This window comes from Heptranchias perlo, chromosome 5, assembly GCF_035084215.1.
Source record: "Heptranchias perlo isolate sHepPer1 chromosome 5, sHepPer1.hap1, whole genome shotgun sequence".
Lineage (NCBI taxonomy): Eukaryota > Metazoa > Chordata > Chondrichthyes > Hexanchiformes > Hexanchidae > Heptranchias > Heptranchias perlo.
The window spans coordinates 97,543,035-97,564,137 of NC_090329.1; the positions used below are offsets into that span (position 1 = coordinate 97,543,035).

At 44.1% G+C, this 21,103-nt stretch overlaps 1 protein-coding gene across 1 annotated transcript in view; it reads left to right on the forward strand.

Moving 5' to 3' along the window:
- The window catches only part of LOC137321472 (gamma-aminobutyric acid receptor subunit rho-1-like), a 51,247-nt gene extending 34,241 nt beyond the window's left edge, over positions 1-17,006 (forward strand). The window contains exons 4-10 of the mRNA XM_067983864.1: positions 5,969-6,036; positions 6,244-6,467; positions 8,206-8,288; positions 9,803-9,943; positions 13,979-14,131; positions 15,010-15,206; positions 16,573-17,006. Of these exons, the coding sequence (XP_067839965.1) occupies positions 5,969-6,036; positions 6,244-6,467; positions 8,206-8,288; positions 9,803-9,943; positions 13,979-14,131; positions 15,010-15,206; positions 16,573-16,872 (1,166 nt within the window). The 3' untranslated portion in view covers positions 16,873-17,006. The remainder of the gene's footprint in view (positions 1-5,968; positions 6,037-6,243; positions 6,468-8,205; positions 8,289-9,802; positions 9,944-13,978; positions 14,132-15,009; positions 15,207-16,572) is intronic.
- Positions 17,007-21,103: the final 4,097 nt, after the last annotated feature.

A 21,103-nucleotide genomic window follows, 5' to 3' on the forward strand; every position in this document is an offset into this window, starting at 1 on the left:
CCGCTCTCTCTGTGCGCTGTTTTTATCCTCGCTCCGGTGAACTCCCGCTCTCGCTGTGCGCTGTTTTTAACCTCGCTCCGGTGAACTCCCGCTCTCTCTGTGTGCTGTTTTTATCCTCGCTCCGGTGAACTCCCGCTCTCGCTGTGCGCTGTTTTTATCCTCGCTCCGGTGAACTCCCGCTCTCGCTGTGCGCTGTTTTTATCCCCGCTCCGGTGAACTCCCGCTCTCGCTGTGCGCTGTTTTTATCCTCGCTCCGGTGAACTCCCGCTCTCGCTGTGCGCTGTTTTTAACCTCGCTCCGGTGAACTCCCGCTCTCGCTGTGCGCTGTTTTTATCCTCGCTCCGGTGAACTCCCGCTCTCGCTGTGCGCTGTTTTTAACCTCGCTCCGGTGAACTCCCGCTCTCGCTGTGCGCTGTTTTTATCCTCGCTCCGGTGAACTCCCGCTCTCGCTGTGCGCTGTTTTTATCCTCGCTCCGGTGAACTCCCGCTCTCGCTGTGCGCTGTTTTTAACCTCGCTCCGGTGAACTCCCGCTCTCGCTGTGCGCTGTTTTTATCCTCGCTCCGGTGAACTCCCGCTCTCGCTGTGCGCTTTTTTTATCCTCGCTCCGGTGAACTCCCGCTCTCGCTGTGCGCTGTTTTTATCCTCGCTCCGGTGAACTCCCGCTCTCGCTGTGCGCTGTTTTTATCCTCGCTCCGGTGAACTCCCGCTCTCTCTGTGCGCTGTTTTTATCCTCGCTCCGGTGAACTCCCGCTCTCGCTGTGCGCTGTTTTTATCCTCGCTCCGGTGAACTCCCGCTCTCTCTGTGCGCTGTTTTTAACCTCGCTCCGGTGAACTCCCGCTCTCGCTGTGCGCTGTTTTTAACCTCGCTCCGGTGAACTCCCGCTCTCGCTGTGCGCTGTTTTTAACCTCGCTCCGGTGAACTCCCGCTCTCTCTGTGCGCTGTTTTTATCCTCGCTCCGGTGAACTCCCGCTCTCGCTGTGCGCTGTTTTTATCCTCGCTCCGGTGAACTCCCGCTCTCGCTGTGCGCTGTTTTTATCCTCGCTCCGGTGAACTCCCGCTCTCGCTGTGCGCTGTTTTTATCCTCGCTCCGGTGAACTCCCGCTCTCGCTGTGCGCTGTTTTTATCCTCGCTCCGGTGAACTCCCGCTCTCGCTGTGCGCTGTTTTTATCCTCGCTCCGGTGAACTCCAGCTCTCTCTGTGCGCTGTTTTTATCCTCCCTCCGGTGAACTCCCGCTCTCGCTGTGCGCTGTTTTTATCCTCGCTCCGGTGAACTCCCGCTCTCGCGGTGCGCTGTTTTTAACCTCGCTCCGGTGAACTCCCGCTCTCGCTGTGCGCTGTTTTTATCCTCGCTCCGGTGAACTCCCGCTCTCGCTGTGCGCTGTTTTTATCCTCGCTCCGGTGAACTCCCGCTCTCGCTGTGCGCTGTTTTTATCCTCGCTCCGGTGAACTCCCGCTCTCGCTGTGCGCTGTTTTTATCCTCGCTCCGGTGAACTCCCGCTCTCGCTGTGCGCTGTTTTTATCCTCGCTCCGGTGAACTCCCGCTCTCGCTGTGCGCTGTTTTTAACCTCGCTCCGGTGAACTCCCGCTCTCGCTGTGCGCTGTTTTTATCCTCGCTCCGGTGAACTCCCGCTCTCGCTGTGCGCTGTTTTTAACCTCGCTCCGGTGAACTCCCGCTCTCGCTGTGCGCTGTTTTTATCCTCGCTCCGGTGAACTCCCGCTCTCGCTGTGCGCTGTTTTTATCCTCGCTCCGGTGAACCCCCGCTCTCGCTGTGCGCTGTTTTTATCCTCGCTCCGGTGAACTCCCGCTCTCGCTGTGCGCTGTTTTTATCCTCGCTCCGGTGAACTCCCGCTCTCGCTGTGCGCTGTTTTTATCCTCGCTCCGGTGAACTCCCGCTCTCGCTGTGCGCTGTTTTTATCCTCGCTCCGGTGAACTCCCGCTCTCGCTGTGCGCTGTTTTTATCCTCGCTCCGGTGAACTCCCGCTCTCGCTGTGCGCTGTTTTTATCCTCGCTCCGGTGAACTCCCGCTCTCGCTGTGCGCTGTTTTTATCCTCGCTCCGGTGAACTCCCGCTCTCTCTGTGCGCTGTTTTTATCCTCGCTCCGGTGAACCCCCGCTCCCGCTGTGCGCTGTTTTTATCCTCGCTCCGGTGAACTCCCGCTCCCGCTTTGCGCTGTTTTTATCCTCGCTCCGGTGAATTCCCGCTCTCGCTGTGCGCTGTTTTTATCCTCGCTCCGGTGAACTCCCGCTCTCGCTGTGCGCTGTTTTTATCCTCGCTCCGCTCTCACTGTTTCCCGCCGCTCCGGTGAACTCCCGCTCTCGCTGTGCGCTGTTTTTATCCCCGCTCCGCTCTCACTGTTTCCCGCCGCTCCGGTGAACTCCCGCTCTCTCTGTGCGCTGTTTTTATCCCCGCTCCGCTCTCACTGTTTCCCGCCGCTCCGGTGAACTCCCGCTCTCTCTGTGCGCTGTTTTTAACCTCGCTCCGCTCTCACTGTTTCACGCCGCTCCGGTGAACTCCCGTTCTCGCTATGCGCTGTTTTTAACCTCGCTCCGCTCTCACTGTTTCCCGCCGCTCCGGTGAACTCCCGCTCTCGCTGTGCGCTGTTTTTAACCTCGCTCCGCTCTCACTGTTTCCCGCTTGTCCAACATCCAGGCACTGATGTTATGCCAGGGCCTTGGATGAGCTGTCATTTCCTCCAGCCATCATCTTTGGCTCCTGCCTCAAACTCCCTGCTCTTGCCACCAATTCCATCCTCCTTCTCGGCCACTGTCTCAGGCTAAACCAGATTGTTCGCAACCTCATCGTCCCGTTTGAGCCCATATTCTCCCCATTACAAAGTCTTACATAACATCGCACGCCTACACCTTTACCTCAACCCATGTGTTGCTGAAATCAACCCATCCATATCTTTGTCACCTCCAAATTCAACTGGCTGGCCTCCCATCCTCCATTCTCTCTGAACTTCAACTCATCCAAAACTCTGCTGCCTCTCTCCTGTTCCACAACAACTCCTGCTCACCCATCACCCCAGTCCTTGCTGATCTACATTGACTCCCCGACCCCCCATGACTCCAGTTTAAAAGTCTCATCCTCACATTTAAATCACTTCATAGCATTGCCCAACTCTATCTCTGTATCCTCCCCCAGCCCTGAACACTCCACTTCTCTGACTCTGGCTTTTTGTGCATCCTCCACTCCGTTTGCCCCACCATTGGCAGCTGTGCCTTCAGCTGCCTATACCCCTTTTAGAATCCCCTGCATAAGCCCCTCCCCTTCTCCTTCTCCCTCTCCTTTGACCTGGAGGGAAATGGAGAGGTGAGCGGGATGAGGAGGTTGGTGAGGTCAACTCCCAGTGGGCGCACAGGGAGGGAAGATTGGGAAAAGAGGAGGATGGGATTGGGGTTGCTCCTCATAAGGAGGCAGCGACGGGTGCCTCGATGGCTCTTTGGAGAATGCCAAGAGAGGCACAGAGTCTCTAGGCTTATTCAAGGGAGATTCAAGCCTGGGGCAGCGGCAGGAGAGTGGAAGGCAGTGGAGTAGTGATGGGTGGGATAGGGATTATGGGAGGCAAAGTACCCGAGAGTGGAGAAATGAAATGTGCATGTCTGGGTGACAGGAAGGGGAGGAAACACTAGAGAAGGGTCCACGAAGGGCCAGGAGAGAAAAAAAGGGTTTAGAACTATTGGCTCAGGTCTGGAGTGGCAGCCAAAATGCACACGCCCATGGACACAGAGGGAATTGGGATTACGTGGACATGGCAGAGATTAGAATAGACATTTCTTGGTCGTAAACAGAGGACTTCCCTTTATTCCAGGTGCCTTGTATCGGATGAATCAAAAAATTGTTACACTTGGTCTCTTAATGTTACAATAAATATCACAATATCTGATTAACCAACCATCCGTCCACAGGTGCAAAACTTTACTGGATCAACAACCTCACCAAACACTAGGGCTGGGAATTCCCTCGGAGCTGGTCCCATTCCACCATAGTAACTTCCACAGAAGTGCAGCTGCTCATTCACACTACACTCAACAAACTCCATGTCCCATTCGATCCTGAGCTTCAAATCCCACATCAAGAACATCATTAAAACCATTTATTTCCACAGGAGCCAGGAGTAGGCCATTCAGCCCCTCGAGCCTGTTCCACCATTCAATGAGGTCATGGCTGATCAGTATCCTAATTCCATTTACACGCCTTGACTCCATATCCCTTAATACCCTTGGCTAGCAAAAATCTATCGATCTCAGATTTAAATTTATTAATTGAGCTAGCATCTATTGCTTTTTGTGGGAGAGAGTTCCACACTTCTACCACCCTTTGTGTTAGGAAGGGTTTCCTAACTTCTCTCCTGAATGGCCTAGCTCTGATTTTATGGTTATGTCCCCTTGTCCTAGACTCCCCCATCCCCAGCGGAAAAAGTTTCTCTCTATCTAACCTATTAATTCCTTTCAAGATCCTAAAAACCCCAATCAAATCACCCCTTAAACTTTTATATTTGAGGGAATACAAACCTAGTTTATGAAATCTCTCCTCATAATCTAATCTTTGGAGCCTGGTGACATTCTGGTGAATCTGTGCTGCACTCCTTCCAAGGCCAATATATCCTTGCTAAGGTGCGGTGCCCAGAACTGTACACATTATCCAGATGTGGTCTAAACAGGGCTTTGTATGGCTGTAGCAATATTTCCTCCCCTTTATATTCCAGCCCTCTAGATACAAAGGCTAACATTCCATAAGCCTTTTTGATTATTTTTTATAGTTGACCACTACATTTTAGTGATCTGTTTACTTGGACCCCTAAGTCTCTTTGGACCTCCACTGTCCCTAGCTTCTCACCATTTAAAAAATACTCGAATCTATCCTTGTTTGGTCCAAAATGGATGACCTCACACTTACGTGCATTGAAATCCATTTTCCACAGTTTTGCCCAGTCTCTTAATCTATCAATGTCTCTTTGTAATTTTATGCTCCCGTCTACACTACTTGCTGTGTCACCAATTTTTGTGCCATTGGCAAACTTGGATATATGGCTCTCTATTGTGTTCTCTGTCCGCCATCATTGGAGTATCGCCAGCCTCTATCCCTAATGCCACTGGAACCAATATCAATGCCTTCATCACCTTCAGACTCAACTTCACCAATGCCCTCCTCACCTGCCTCCTGACTTCCACCATAACAAATCCCAACTTATCCAGAACTCTGCCACCTGCAACCTACCCCTGACCACATCCTTCTCACTTAGCACCCTTGTTCTCGCTGACTTCCTCAAAACATTGATTTAAAAATCTTTGTCCTCATTTATAAATCCCTTCATGACCACACCTCACCTTACCTCTGCAACCTTCACCAGCCCTACATTCCAGCACACGCCCTCCATTCTCTTGAGTCTGGACTACTTTGTGTCTGCCATCTTTCTGTTGCACCATCAGTGCTACAGCCATCAACCATCAAAGGTCTGCTCTCTGAAATTCTCTCTCAAAACCTCTTTGCCTTAGTTTATCTCTATCCAACTTCCACCTGCCTCTTCCATTTCAGCCTTGGTAATCTCCCATCAAACTTTTCCCAAGCCCTGACTGATGTCCGAACTTTTCCTTTTGTGAAGTGCCTTGGGTTTTGCAACATTAAAAGGGATATATATAAGTGTGAGTTGTTGCTTTTAAATAGTCTTTTTTTCTTATGTTCTTGTATTATTGTATATTTTTCACTTTGGGAATCCTTGAGCAATAGAGGAAAATTTGCTGACAATGTTACATTTGAAATAAATAAAAGCGTTCGCCAAAGCAAATGATTCTATATTAGACCACAATCCACAGTGTGGAATATAAAAGTCTGATTATAGGATGGGATGCAAAAATTCTCTTCTGATCTGGGAAAGAAATTCAGTTTTGATTTAGAAAACCTGTCAAATTATAATATTCAACCAGAGGTGCAACAGTAATCTGCCTTTTTTCCCTTCCCGCAGGTCCACCAATACCCGTTGGTGTTGATGTGCAGGTAGAAAGTCTGGACAGTATATCTGAAGTGGATATGGTAATTCATTAAATTTGCATAATATATCAGGACTCTTTGACTATGTATTCACATGTTGTGTTAAAATGGTTTGATTCCAAAAAATAAGTACGCGTATGGATTAATGTGGCGGCCCAGTTCTCAATTTGCTGTCTCGAGGAACAAAAAATAATGCTTGGGGTTGGCACAAACTTAATCTGATTTTTTTTGTGTGACATTTTCTCACAGGACTTTACAATGACATTGTACCTGAGGCATTACTGGAAAGATGAGCGCCTTTCATTCCCAAGCACTAACAACTTGAGCATGACCTTTGATGGGAGGCTGGTCAAAAAGATCTGGGTCCCTGATATGTTCTTTGTTCATTCAAAAAGGTCCTTCATACATGATACAACCACAGATAATATCATGCTGCGTGTCTATCCTGATGGGAAGATACTGTACAGTTTGAGGTAAGCAGACATTATAGTGAAGTACAGTAGATGCAGGAGCAACCAGCATTAGGGGAAGAAATAGGTATTCATATGATTATTTTTAACAACAAAGGACATTTTTATTTTTTACAAAAATCATTTTGTGAAGTCTTGAAAAAGAAAGAAAAGGTCAATTGCCAACTCATCTCCTCCCTACACTTATTCCTCATGCTCACCAATGAAAATGTCTCCACTGAAATCATGCTATGGTGCCACACACTCAATGGACAATACTCAATTTTTTAGTTCTATATATGCTCTACACAATTGTAAAAATCAGAATTTAGTACATAGGCACAAGCTATGCACAATTCTTCTAACTTTGCATTTAATTTTGCAACAGTAAAATTGGGCCATCTTTATGAGAAAAAAAATATATGAATTTCCTCAGGGCTTCTCCATCTCCGTCACTGTAATTCCAGCGGAAGTTCGTCGGAAACTCTGTTTATGCGCGGAAATAGTGGGGGGGGAGGGTAATTTTAACTTAATTTGCCAGGCAGGAAACTCACTGGATCAGGTGGAATGCTGGTTTTACATCCTGCCCAATGTTACTCTCCATTGACTTCAATAGCTGTTGATATCCACTGGGAAAGGAGATCAAAGTGCTGCCCATGCTGACTGATGCACCAGTCACCTGTTTGATAAATGTGTGCACACTGTATTGACTGATATTACAGTTGATCCCCATGTTATTCTAGAAAAATATGGAGGCAGAAAAATTGAGGGAGGAGATGCAAGCTGGCTGTAGGTGTCCTTGCAGCAGATGGCACAGTGCTGCAATTGGCTCCCTGCTGACCCTTTAGGGTCGATTTTATCTTCCGGTGGGAAGCTGGTGGGAGTGGCCTGCAATCCTGCGTGGGTGAGTCAGAGGTCCGACGGATTTTAACTGGTGGGTTTGGTTTGAATCCCGCCTTCCAGCTGCTCGGCTGCTTCTGATGGAACGCGGCAGCTAGCCGGCGGGAAAGGATGAAAATCAGGTGGCCCGCCAGCATCGGAAGACCCCCGGCAGGAAGGTCATCATGGGGTTGGGGGAGTGGGGGGAAGTTGTTTACAGGATCTCGTGGCTGGGGAGCCTCATCCATCGCCAAATCCAGTGACGGTAAAATCACAGATCGGTGGGAATGGAGCAGGAAATGGAGACACTCCATTTTAACTGCTCCCTTACTCCGTTCTCGCCAATTGGAGTAAGTTACATTCACCCCTATTGCAAAGCCAATTCCTCTCAGTCATTGCCAGGTCGATGTGCAGCAAAATGATCTCCCTGCGAGAGCTTCTTTTATCTTATACCATTTCAACCATGAAATGTTGCATTTTGGGGTGCTTTATAATTCACTCCCATTATTATTTTCCACTTGCCTTTGTTGCCCCTTGATTTCTCATGAAAGTATTGTAAGTGCTCCTTTTTAATATCCCTTCTTTCTTCAGCTATTCTTGTTCTGCTGAAGTGATGAGGAAGTTTACATTTGAACTAAATATGTGCATCACCTCTCTGCAGTCAAATACTGGCTTCTATATCCTGAAAGCTACTTGGGGCACTGATGTAATATTAATTATGAAGACCTGCAGTGTCTCACAACTGTGCAGTAACAATATTGAAAATGATCTGATGTAATGGAGTAGTCTGACTGCATTAAATATATGCTTGTTATGCGTTACTGTATTTGTGCTTTAGCTAGCTCACAGCAATAGTTACAGTATTTCATATGATTGCTTGCAGGGTTACAGTAACATCAATGTGTTACATGGATTTCAGTCGCTTTCCTCTTGATACCCAGAGCTGCTCACTGGAACTTGAGAGCTGTAAGTCAGGCATTGTGTCACATCAAAACCTAATCGTTTGATATAAACTTGTTCATGGCTACCATCTAATCACCTCACCAGGTTCATTCATAATGTAACTTAACATTCTCTTTTCTAATTATAAAAATATTTTAAACACCTTTTAATGTTGAATTAACCATAGGATTAGAATTAGGTGGTTGAAGGTCGTAAGGGATTGAATTCCCGTGTGGGTTCTGCCAATAGTCCGCTGTAAATTTGGCAGAAGATCCGCGCAAACTCCAGAGAAATGGCAATGAATGAGGCTCTACCTCTTCACTGCCTCTCTCGACCCCTTCACTGCCTCCGTGTTGTTAGCCTGTTTGTTCGACATCCAGTCCTGGAGGAGTCACAATTTCCTCCAGTTAAACACTGGGAAGACCGAAGCCATTGTCTCCGTTCCACTAAGTCCACACCCTCAGCAAATGCAAATTGGAGTCCCATGATGTACATGGGACATTGATGGCATTTGAACTGACTCCTGAGCAGGTGGCCCACAGTGGCTGCCCCACTAGGTAAAGCTGTCGTGAAGCCAGCAAGGCCACTGACGATAAGTGAGAAAATTTTTTGTAGTGGGGCCAGGAGAGATAGGAATGTCTGGGCCTCCAATGCCCCAAGCTTTCCCTCCCCAGCTACGAGACCCTCAGAACATCCTCTCCTGGATTTACCATAGTACCGGCAGCTTTTTCTTATTGCCAGTGGACAGCCTCTGGCCCAATCTTCATCGCCGGCCAACTGCTGCTTTACGTCGAAAACTGGTGAGCAGCTGACCAGCGGCATTCAAATGAGGCTCGGCTGTTATAATCTGCCGGGCCTCTGACTCAAACTCCAGGGCAGGAATGCCATCTGCTCCCACCGGCTTCCCGCTGGGAGTCACAATTGGGCCTCTAGGAGCAGGTCACCTGCATGCCTGTTCTCTTAGCAGTCAATGGGACATGCATGTGATTTTTCTTTTAATAGAGCACTAACAAATGTTAAAGCTTCATCTAGTAATTTATAAATAATGTTTTAAAATGTTAGTTCTTATTCAAATTCTACTTTCTAATATGTACTTGCCAATTCATTTATTTGTTATGATAAAATAGAAACTTTAAGGGTTAGTACTATACCTATTTTCCTGTACATGTCCAGAAGTATCGTTATTTTTCATAGCCATTCATTTAAAATAAATCCGATTTACAGGCCTCGCTCTTGAAGCACTGTGTATCTGCCATTCCATCAGCTAAACTGTGAAGTGCTACACTATATTGCAAGGCCGGATCCACACAGATCTTTGTCAGCTGGGTATCATTGGTCTGTGTGATCAGTTTGCTTTGCATTGTATTTGCAAGTTTGTTTTCGGTCTCCGCAAAGATCTTGCTACATTTTATCCAGCTCTGGCTTTACCTCTCTGAGATGTGGAATTATACCATATCTACAAAGATTATTTAATTGTGCTCCATCTTATTTGTCCAAGCTACTAAAATCATGTTGTATTTGATCAATGTTGTCTCCAGATGCTTACACTGACGATGACCTCATGTTGTACTGGAAGATTGGCAATGATTCATTAACGACAGATGAAAAAATTTCTCTATCTCAGTTCATGATACAAGAATTTCACACAACCACAAAGCTGGCCTTTTACAGTAGTACAGGTTGTACATTTATTTTAAGTTTTTTTTAAGTGAGACTTTTTTTTCCAATTCACATTTTAATTTGTATGTTTTGTTACTTAAATCAAAGTAATTCTTATCTTGGATCCTTTCTGGATCTGTATTTTTGGTGCTACTGGGACACATTGGCCAGGGGGATTGCGGAGGGGGTAGGGGAAATGTTGAAGTGGAACCTGCTCCAATGATAAGGAGGCCGATTATTACTGGACGGTAAAACCTAGAGACGTGAGCAATTTTCAAAACTTCTAAGTTTTCATTGGAAGACCAGCATTTGAAATGACTGGGCCCCACCTCTGCTAGGATCTGGCCCTTTCACACTAGTGTGCCTGTGTCATGTAGGCACACTTAGTGTTGAAAGCAACTGAGGCAGCTCTGACAGGATTACTGGCACAGGGCTTTGGTGAGACCGCAACTGGAGTAGTGTGTACACTTTTGGTCTGTTTACCTAAGGAAGGATATACTTGCCTTAGAGGTGGTGCAACAAAGGTTCACTAGATTGATTCCTGGGATGAGAGGGTTGTCCAATGAGGACAGATTGAGTAGAATGGACCCATATTCTCTGGAGTTTAGAAGAATGAGAGGTGACCTCATTGAAACATATAAGATTCTGAGGGGGCTTGACAGGGTGGATGCTGAGAGGTTGTTTCCCCTGGCTGGAGAGTCTAGAACTAGGGGGCGTAGTTTCAGAAAAAGGGATCAGCCATTTAGGACTGAGACGAGGAAAAATTTCTTTACACAGGGGGTTGTGAATCTTTGGAATTCTCTACCCTAGTGCGCTGTAGATGCTCAGTCGTTGAATATATTCAAGACTGAGATCGATAGATTTTTGGACTCTTAAGGGGACTCAATGGGTATGGGGATCGGGCAGAAAATGGAGTTGAGGTCAAAGATCAGCCATGACCTTATTGAATGGCACAACAGGCTCGAGGGGCCATATGGGCAACTCCTGCTCCTATTTCTTATGTTCTTCCCACCAGTGCCGCCTCTTCTGTTGACATCTGTATGGGGAGGGGGGGGAAGAAGCAAGAAACACCAGTCTCCACTTATCGCAGAACTTGACATTGCCCCAATTTCCAGTCACTATTCCTCAATTGCACTGAGTGCACTCCCAGCGTAGCAATTTCGAGGCCCCATTAACCTTGAAGAAGCCATTCAGCTATTTGTGCCTGTGATAGTTCTTCAGCTGGAGCAATTTACTCTACTCCCATTTCCCACTCCTTTTACCGTATCCTTTTATATTCTTCCTTTTCAAATACTTATTCAATTCCCTTTTCAAAGATATTATAATCTCTGCCTCAATATCCACTTCTGGTAAAACATGCCATGTTCTGATAACTGTGTGAAAAAACTCTTCTAACTTCCCCTTTCATTCTTCCAGTGATAGTTGTGAGTTTATGTTCCGTTATTATTGATTCACCAACCAGTGGAAACAATCTTTACTATTTACCCTCTCAAAATCTTTCATAATATTTAAAATTTCTGCTAGATCCTCCTTTAGCCTTCTCTATTCCACTAAAAAAAAGCCCCATTTTTTAAGCCTTTCTTCACAACTAGAACCTCTCATTCCTGGTATAATTCTAGTGACTCTTTACTTATACACTTTCCATGACTCTAATGTCCTTGGTGGCGAGCAAAGCTTGGGTAAAGGAAGGTAATTGGGGGGGCTACATGGAGGCAGAGGTGACTTCAACAAGGCCCTCTCTCTCCATTGGAGTACCTTGGGGCCTATTGCCACCTTACACAGGGTGGCCCCAGGAAGCAGTGATAAGTGGGGCAGACACAAGGAAAATCCACCAGGGGCACAGGCCTCCCCCACCTCCACCACCATGCAGCAGATAGGGAAGGGGTGGATAGCAACAATCCTGACGAGGGTGGAGAGGGGAAATTCAGGTTAGGTGATGAGGCAGTGGTAGGCCTCACCACCCAAATTTTCCCTCATTCTGTATTGTTACTTTGATTTCGGGCAGAATTATGGAAGAGAATCAAACGCCAAGTCTCATGTGGCACCTTACCAAACACCTTCTGAAAATCCATATATAAACATCTGTCACATTGCCTTTATCTATACACACAGTAGTCAAGCACAACCTGTCCTTTACAAATCCATGTGACGATTCCGGATTCTTTACTCTTAGTCTGGTTCAGCAAAAACTGAAAGCGAATACACTTGAAAGTTTTAACACAATTTATTAGCTGCAGCTGGCCCTATCTATAGAATTGATTTCAACTCTTGACAGAGTCTGGTCAATCTCATAGAACAGGCAATTTACACAGTCAAAGTTCACACAATTATACATTTTCAGAGTGGGGAGGGACATGAGTAGCAAGGGGTTAAAACCAATCATAAGCTGAGTCTGGGCAAGCCATACTAACTGACATAATGACCGACCACTCACAGGTGATACCTGTTCATACGTAGGTCACAGGAAAGGGAGTCTCACTTATCTCAGGCCTGGGATGTTTTTCGACCTTGTCCGAAATAAGGATCCATTCATTAGGTAGCTGCAAAACAACACTCCCTACACCTGCTTACCCCAGAATTCAGCTTATCATATCGCTTTGCTTGATTCATAATAAAGCATACATTTTCATACAGGAAATTAATAACAATTCAGCTTATCATATCGCTTTGCTTGATTCATAATAAAGCATACATTTTCATACAGGAAATTAATAACATAAACGAATGATCAAGGATAAACTCATTTGAAAAGCTCATTGTTCTAATTCTAGCTAGCAAAATGGGCCACTTATATTAACCCTTGGTTTACCATACTGCCATTTTGTTATGGAGGCATCTTATTGAGCTACTGAAAGCTTACTACATATGCATTTCATTAGAGGGGCACCTCGTAGGTATTCTCATTCCCCCCTTTTATCATTTATGATAACTAATCTTTGCTCAATCAACAGTTCTGATTGGTCAAGGCTCTATACTCGGATTTGGTTGATGGCTATCTTGCAGACAATTTTGATGCTAAGAATGGTTATGGCGAAAATGAGTATTGCTGCAATTAGGATAACCAATCCATGCACTAGATACGCTCCCCATGAGGTACCGAAAAGCCAGTCTAACCAACCCTCCCTTGGGGTTTGGCGTAATTTCTTTACTTCGTCCCGTATGTGCTTAGCCAGATTAGTTATGTTTTCTGAGTTATCTGGTATGTTTTCTGAGTTATCTGGTATGTATGCATTTCATTAGAGGGGCACCTCGTAGGTATTCTCACATGCTGATTGTCCCTAATTAGCCCGTTGCATTTTAAAGTGTTCACTAATTTCATCTCATATTTTGGACTCAAGAAATTCACTCACAACTGAGTTAAGATTAACTATCTCATAATTTTTTAACTCATTCCTTATCTCTTGAACAGGGATGTAACAATTTTGCCATCCTTTGGTACCATTGTCAAAAGTTTTTGGAAAATTCTGGTTAGTCCTCCACACAGTCCCTCAGTATTCTGGGATGCACATGCTGTTCAATGAATCTAAACCCAAGGGATGAAATCTATCTTTGTGGCTCAGTGCACTTAGGCCAGGAATCATCCATGTTGCCGTCTTCTGGTATGTTTTCTGAGTTATCTGGTATGTTTTCTGAGTTATCTGGTATGAGCCACACATACTACTGTGTGTATAGATAAAGGCAATGTGGCAGATGTTTATATATGGATTTTCAGAAGGTGTTTGGTAAGGTGCTACATGAGACTTGGCGTTTAATTCTCTTCCATAATTCTGCCCGAAATCAAAGTAACAATACAGAATGAGGGAAAACTTGGGTGGTGAGGCCTACCACTGCCTCATCACCTGACCTGAATTCTTGAGATGGAGGGCACCAAAATTGTAATATTGAACAAACTTTATTGTTAAAAAAAATTGCACTGTACTTGCTTTGTCTATCATGGTCATCTAAACAGGCTTTTTTTTCTCAGGTTAAACTAAAAATTATCTGTTTGTTAAACATTCTTTTCACTGCTGAACTGGTCATAAGGATGACCATTTATCTCTCATGTCAACTCATAGGTTGGTACAATCGCCTGTACATCAATTTTACACTACATCGCCACATTTTCTTCTTCTTGCTGCAAACGTACTTCCCAGCGACTCTGATGGTCATGCTGTCCTGGGTGTCATTCTGGATTGATCGCCGCGCTGTACCAGCTAGAGTTCCATTAGGTAAGAAAGGCAAAACTAAAGCAGTTACACCAATAAGATGGGATGTTTGTGTCCTGGTGAAATTCAGTCCAGAATGGCTAAGTTCTTGTGCAAATATAACTAGAAGTGTAGGAAGGAACTCGGGGCGTAAAATCAGCGTCCGATCGGCTACTGCCCGTTTTACGCCCCTGCCAAGGTTGAAAGTTGCGCCCAGGGCATGCTACCTACAAGCAGTGTCTCTGAGTCAGCTTATTTCCGTAATTATTCACAGTTCTGTAGCTTTGAGCTAACCTAATGAGGGGACTGGAAAATCATGGGCTAGGTGAAATTTCTAGGCTGCTAACAGGTTGAAATGATATTTGAACTTTTCTAAAGAATGTAAGAATCTCCCCCCAACCCCCATACAGCCATTTACCTTTAACTTACCATCATTACCTTCTTGCCTCTCTTTCTTCCTACTTCATGGTCATTACTCCTCTTAACTTTCCTTTTTTGTTCCTTTTAAGCTCCTCCTTGTATCTCAAAATCAAGACTCATCGCACCATCTCCTAGTTTAATTCATTCTTTGCCAGAACCTGAGAATTGTGCACCTCCTTACCTCCCTCAGTTTTCCATTTCTTCTGCAAACTATAGACTTTTAAAGTCCAAGCTTTCTGTCGCTTTATCAATACTTCTTAAGTTGCCTTTTTTTCATCTTTTCAGCCTTGATAGTGTCCATATTGTTGGTCTTGGTCCTCCTTTTAGGTATCTCAGTAAAAAAAATAAGACCTGGCAAATAACAGGTTACATTTACATCACATTATAATTAGCCATCATACATTTTGCTAGAGAGTTTTTGTCTAAATTCCTTATTATAAATGGTGTCACTTGTAAAACATGTCCTCTCCCTGTAATTCCAGGTATAACGACAGTTCTAACTATGTCCACCATCATCACGGGTATGAATGCTTCCATGCCAAGGGTGTCGTATATTAAAGCTGTGGACATTTACCTGTGGGTTAGTTTTGTGTTTGTCTTTCTCTCAGTGCTGGAGTACGCAGCTGTGAATTACCTGACTACTATACAAGAGAGGAAAGAAAGAAAACGCCGGGAAAAGGTGAGAATATTAATACTGTCTCCTTTGAATACTACTTTCATTATGTGGTGTGGAATCAACATATTAATCATCTGAAGTCCATCACTAGTATCTCTAATCATTTGTACTAACACTTCTTTAAGGGCTTACTTTAAAGGAGGGTAAAAAGAAAAAGGAAGATTTGCATTTTTATAGAACCTTATCAACTCTCTTGGAAAGGCCTTAAAATGCTTCACATAAATTATTGTCACTTTTGTTACATAGACTTACATGGCAACAATTTGTGCATAGTGAGATCCTATAAACGGTAATGAGATGAATGGCCAATTAATGGCTGAAGGAGGAATGTTGACCAGCACATCAGAAGAACTCCCTGCGCTCCTTCAAAATAGTGCCATTGGACCTTTGGCCGATAGGGCCTTGGTTTAACGTCTCATTTGCAAGATAGTACTTCTGACAATGGAGCACTCCCTCGGTACTGCACTGAAGTGTCAACCTATGCTCAAGTCTCTGGAGTGGGGCTTGAATCAACAACCTTTTGACTCTGAGGCAAGAGTGCTACCAATTAAGCTAAGCTGAGAGAAATCAAACTACTTACCCTGGTCTGGATATTATGCAGCAAAGTTTAAATTTTATCTTGTTTTCTAACTTAAAAATAGTCTTTACTTTTTTATTGAAAATCCTTATAGAAGTTATCACTTTCCAAGAGATATATTTTTCAAGCATTAATGTTTCTGAAGATATTTTACTGTGGTTTTTCCTCTCAATTTTAAATTACATAGGAGCATTGAATGAATAGCACCGGAAAATGATCATTTTGATCTATCTGGCTGGTGTCAGAATTCAAAAACAGATACTTGAATTGATTTTCTTGCCAAATGCCTTTGTCATTCTACCCATCTTTTCCATTTATCTATCACCTTATTCCATGTTGCAGAAACGTCATGCACAATCCTCTGGCTAAGACAATAGGCAGGTGACTGGTACCTAGGCTTCTGCTAATGTTCCTTGAGTTGACTGCATTCTCTGCCCAAGTTCAGGGACTCATTGTATATGAAACTGTATAACTGAACTCTATGCTTCTGCACTCTGGAGTGCACTACAGCAAGCCACTCCATGACTGGATCACCTGCTGTTGTTTCATATTTTTTATGGTATAAGTGCTTATAAATCTTTGACAGTGTTTAATCCTGATGTATAACTTTTTTTTAATAGAATCATAGAGCACAGAAAGAGGTCATTCGGCCCATCATACCTGTGCCAGCTCTTTGAAAGAGCTATCAAATTAGTCCCACTCCCCTGCTCTTTCCCCATAGCCCTGCAGATTTTCCCCCTTCAAGTATTCTTCTTCTATTTTGATCATTAATATAAGCCTCTTCTCTTACAGCTACTTTGCACATGTGCAATACCTCAGGCAAGACCATTAATGGTAGAGCGTACCTACAGTGATGGGGAAGTCAGCAACCTGGCTGAATTTGCTGAATCTGATTACATACCACAAGATGGAGAAAAGCAGGACAGAGGGCTGGCAGATCCACCAATTACTGATGAGACCACTGAAAACAAGGAAAAAACCTTAAGAGGATACATTTGGATTGACACCCACATTATTGATAAATACTCCAGACTGATATTTCCAGTTGCTTACACACTTTTTAATGTGATATATTGGTGTATTTACTCATAGAAATTGCTACATGTAGAAGGTTCTAAAGCCTTATCCTCCCTCCTCAGAAAGAACTCATTGGGAAGGTGCAATGGTTTCAATGGGGATGCTTTCTAACTTCCAATTATGATGGGATCAAGCCAATAACAATGATTAGTTACACTCTAGTCTGAAATATGGGACGCAGAGCTGGCTGATGTGTGAGGTAACAGCTACGTGGTTTAAAGTCTCCTATTCAGAGTAAGGGCTGTTTAATTATGTGATACATTGGTTGGTAGATGGTTTGGGCTAAATCACTTTATATGTACTTCAGGTATATGGTTTTATTCTGCTTTTTCCATAGGCACTTAGGAATGTTCAATATGTTCTTAGAAAGTGTCTTTTCTCATTGATTTTTTTTCTGATATAGATAGGAAATCTTGCATTTGTTCTTTTAATTCTTCAACTCCACATTTTTTGTTAACTTTTTTTTAAAAACTGAATCAATTCTTTGGAGATGTCAGTGAACTAGTTCTAACACAACACAAAATAGTCGCTGTTGGCCAACCATAGATTTTGCTCAACCATCTGCGAATAGGTATTCAGCACAGCTGATGGTGTAAACCCTGGAGGGTAAGGATTCTATAATTAAGATTAATTGTGACTAATTATCTACCATGCATCCATGGAATTAGGTAATTGTTAACAGCACAGCAATCTAAAATACACAACTTTCAGTTTAACATTGCCAAAGGATAAAAGATTGACCTTTGTTACTTAAGTGTTTAAATAAACACCAATATTAAATAAACTGATATACCTTTTAGTGAAGTCTCAGGTGACCATCATGTAGTGTGATTCTTCCTAATCTAATAAAACTTCAAGTGCCAATATTATGAGGCTCAAGTGGCAAGAGGAGACCATAAAATCATGAGGCCAAAGTACAGCATAGTGCATTCTCTAGCAAAGAAACTTGTGTAATTTCCAGTGACTGTTAGAATAAGCCTCGTTGGAAGTTAAAATTGATGTAAGTGGGTTCCTTGCTGGCCAGCTGCAACCCCATCGCTGAGTTCGCCTATATAAAATGAGGACCTGAGCAATGGTTTGTTTTGGGCTGCTGTAGTTGGATTCTTAAAGACAGGTTACTGCAGCAAAACATGATTAGAAAAATCATTTTTTTTCCACTCAGTGCTAATATTTGGTTGCATTTCCTTCCTCTATTAGTTTTAGTTGCTGTGGAGTGCACAATTTTTGTTTTTTCTTAGCAGTGTTGTTATGTTGCTGCAATTCAATAACAATAACTTGCATTTATATCGCACCTTTAATGTAGTAAAACGACCCAAGCAGCTTCACAGGACCGATTTTCAAACAAAATTTGACACCGAGCCACATAAGGAGATATTAGGACAGGTGACCAAAAGCTCTGTCAAAGAGATAGGTTTTAAGAAGCATCAGGAGAGAGAGGTGGAGAGGTTTAGGGAGGGAATTCCAGAGCGTAAGACCTGGGCAGCTGAAGGCACGGCCGCCAATGGTGGAGCAATTAAAATCGGGGCTGTGCAAGAGGTAAGGGTTGGAGGAGCGCAAAGATCTCGGAGGGTTGTAGGGCTGGTGGAGGTTCAGAGATAGGGAGGGGTGAGGCCATGGAGGGATTTGAAAACAAGGATGAGAATTTTAAAATTGAGGCGTTCCTGGACCGGGAGCCAATCTAGGTCAGCGAGCACAGGGCTGATGGACTTGGTGCGACTTAGGATACAGGCAGCAGAGTTTTGGATGAGCTCAAGTTTATGGAAGATGGGAGGCCAGCCAGGAGAGCAATGGAATAGTCGAGTCTAGAAGTAATAAAGGCATTGACTTGCAACTAACAAAGTGTTAAGGATGAAAATTCCTTTGGGGGTTCTATGTATTTAGATGAGGAAGAAGAATACACAAGGAGCCAACAAATGTAGGTTCATTGACACCTGAGGGGATACATAAATAGTCTGTTATCCCAGGATCCTCATTTACTCGCCCAGATCACCCAAACTGGGAATGTCAGAGGTTATCTGTCTTCACTGCTTCTGCCATGTAGCAGTGCCATTTCTTGAAGGCTTACCTCCAGACAACTTGTACCACATGGACAGCTTCTCCTGTGGGTATCATGATATGTTACAGCATAGAAGGAGGCCATTCTGCACATTGTGCTTGTGCAGGCTCCTTGAAAGAGCTATCCAATTAATCCCATTCCCCAGCTATTTCCCCATAGCCCTGTAATTTTTTCCTTTCAAGTATTTATCCAATTCCCTTTTGAAAGTTATTATTGAATCTGCTTCCACCACCCTTTCAGATCATAACAACTCTCTGCATGTTGCCTGTGGTTCTTTTGCCAATCATCTTAAAGCTGTGGCTTCTGATTACCGACCCTTCTGCCACTGGAAACAGTTTCTCCTTATTTACTCTATCAAAACCGTCCATAATTTTGAATACCTCTATCAAATCTCCTCTTAACCTTCTCTGCTCTAAGGAAAACAACCTTCTTCAGTCTCTCCACATAAATGAAGTCCCTCATACCTGGTACCATTCTAGTAAATCTCTTCTGCACCACCTCTAAGGCCTTGACATCCTTCCTAAAGTGTGGTGCCCAGAATTGAACACAATACTCCAGTTGAGGCATAACTAGTGTTTTATAAAGGTTTAGCATAACTTCCTGCTTTTGTACTCTATGCCTCTATTAATAAAGCCTAGGATCCCATGTGCTTTTTTAACAGCCTTCTCAACTTGTCCTGTAACCTTCAAAGATTTGTGTACTTACACCCCAGGTCTTTCTGTTCCTGTACCCACTTTAAAATTATTTATATTGCCTCTCCTTATTCTGCCTACCAAAACATATCATTTCAAACTTCTGTGCATTAAATTTCATTTGCTATGTGTCTGTCCATTACCAGTCTATCTATGTCCTCCTGAAGTCTGTTACAATCCTTCACATTGTTTACTACGTTCTTGAGTTTCATGTCATGCACAAACTTTGAAATAATACCCTGTATACCAAAGTCCAAGTCATTAATATATATCAAAAAGAGCAGTGATCCTAATATTGACCCCTGGAGAACACCACTGTACATTTCCCTCCAGTCTGAAAAACAACTGTTCACCACTACTTTCTGTCCCTTAGCCAGTTTTGTATCCACACTGCCACTGTCCCTTTAATCCAATGGGCTTTAATTTTGTTAACAAGTATATTATGTGGTACTTTATCAAATACCTTTTGAAAGTCCATATACACATCAACTGCATTACCCTCATCAACTCTTTCCGTTACTGCATCAAAGAACTCAATCAAGTTAGTCAAACACGATTTTCCGTTAACAAATCCGTGCTGACTTTCATTTATTAGCCCAACCTTTTCCAAGTGCCGATTTATTTTATCCCGGAATATTGTCTCCAAAAGTTGGCTGCGTTTAGGGCCACCGTTATTGGCTGTAGTGGCTCCATCTAGTGGCACTGGTAAAGGCAGTAGGACATTCTTGTAATGCCACCGACAGGATGTGGGAGGAGACAACTCAACCAAGTTCTCTGGAATGTGTAATTTGATCCAGTCATTGCCAGGCAGGCTACAGAGTTGAGACAAGGCACAGTGCTAACACTACAGATTTCAGAGAACAGACAGTATTAACACTACCGAGTTCAGAGAATGCACAGCACTGAAACTCCCGATTTCCGAGAACGCAGAGCGCTAACACTACCGATTTCAGAGAACGCACAGCGCTAACACTACCGATTTCAGAGAACGCACAGCGCTAACACTACCGATTTCAGAGAACGCACAGCGCTAACACTACCGATTTCAGAGAACGCACAGCGCTAACACTACCGATTTCAGAGAACGCACAGCGCTAACACTACCGATTTCAGAGAACGCACAGCGCTAACACTACTGATTTCAGAGAGTGCACAGCGCTAACACTACTGATTTCAGAGAATGCACAGCGCTAACACTACTGATTTCAGAGAGTGCACAGCGCTAACACTACTGATTTCAGAGAACGCACAGCGCTAACACTACTGATTTCAGAGAATGCACAGCGCTAACACTACTGATTTCAGAGAACGCACAGCGCTAACACTACCGAGTTCAGATAGGAAGGTGTGAGGCCACGGAGGGATTTCAACATGAGGATTAGAATTTTAAAACCAAGGTGTTGGTGGACCAGGAGCCAATGTAGGTCAGCGAGCACAGGGGCGACGGGTGAACAAGTCTTGCTGCAAGTTAGGATACGTGCAGTAGAGTTTTGGATGA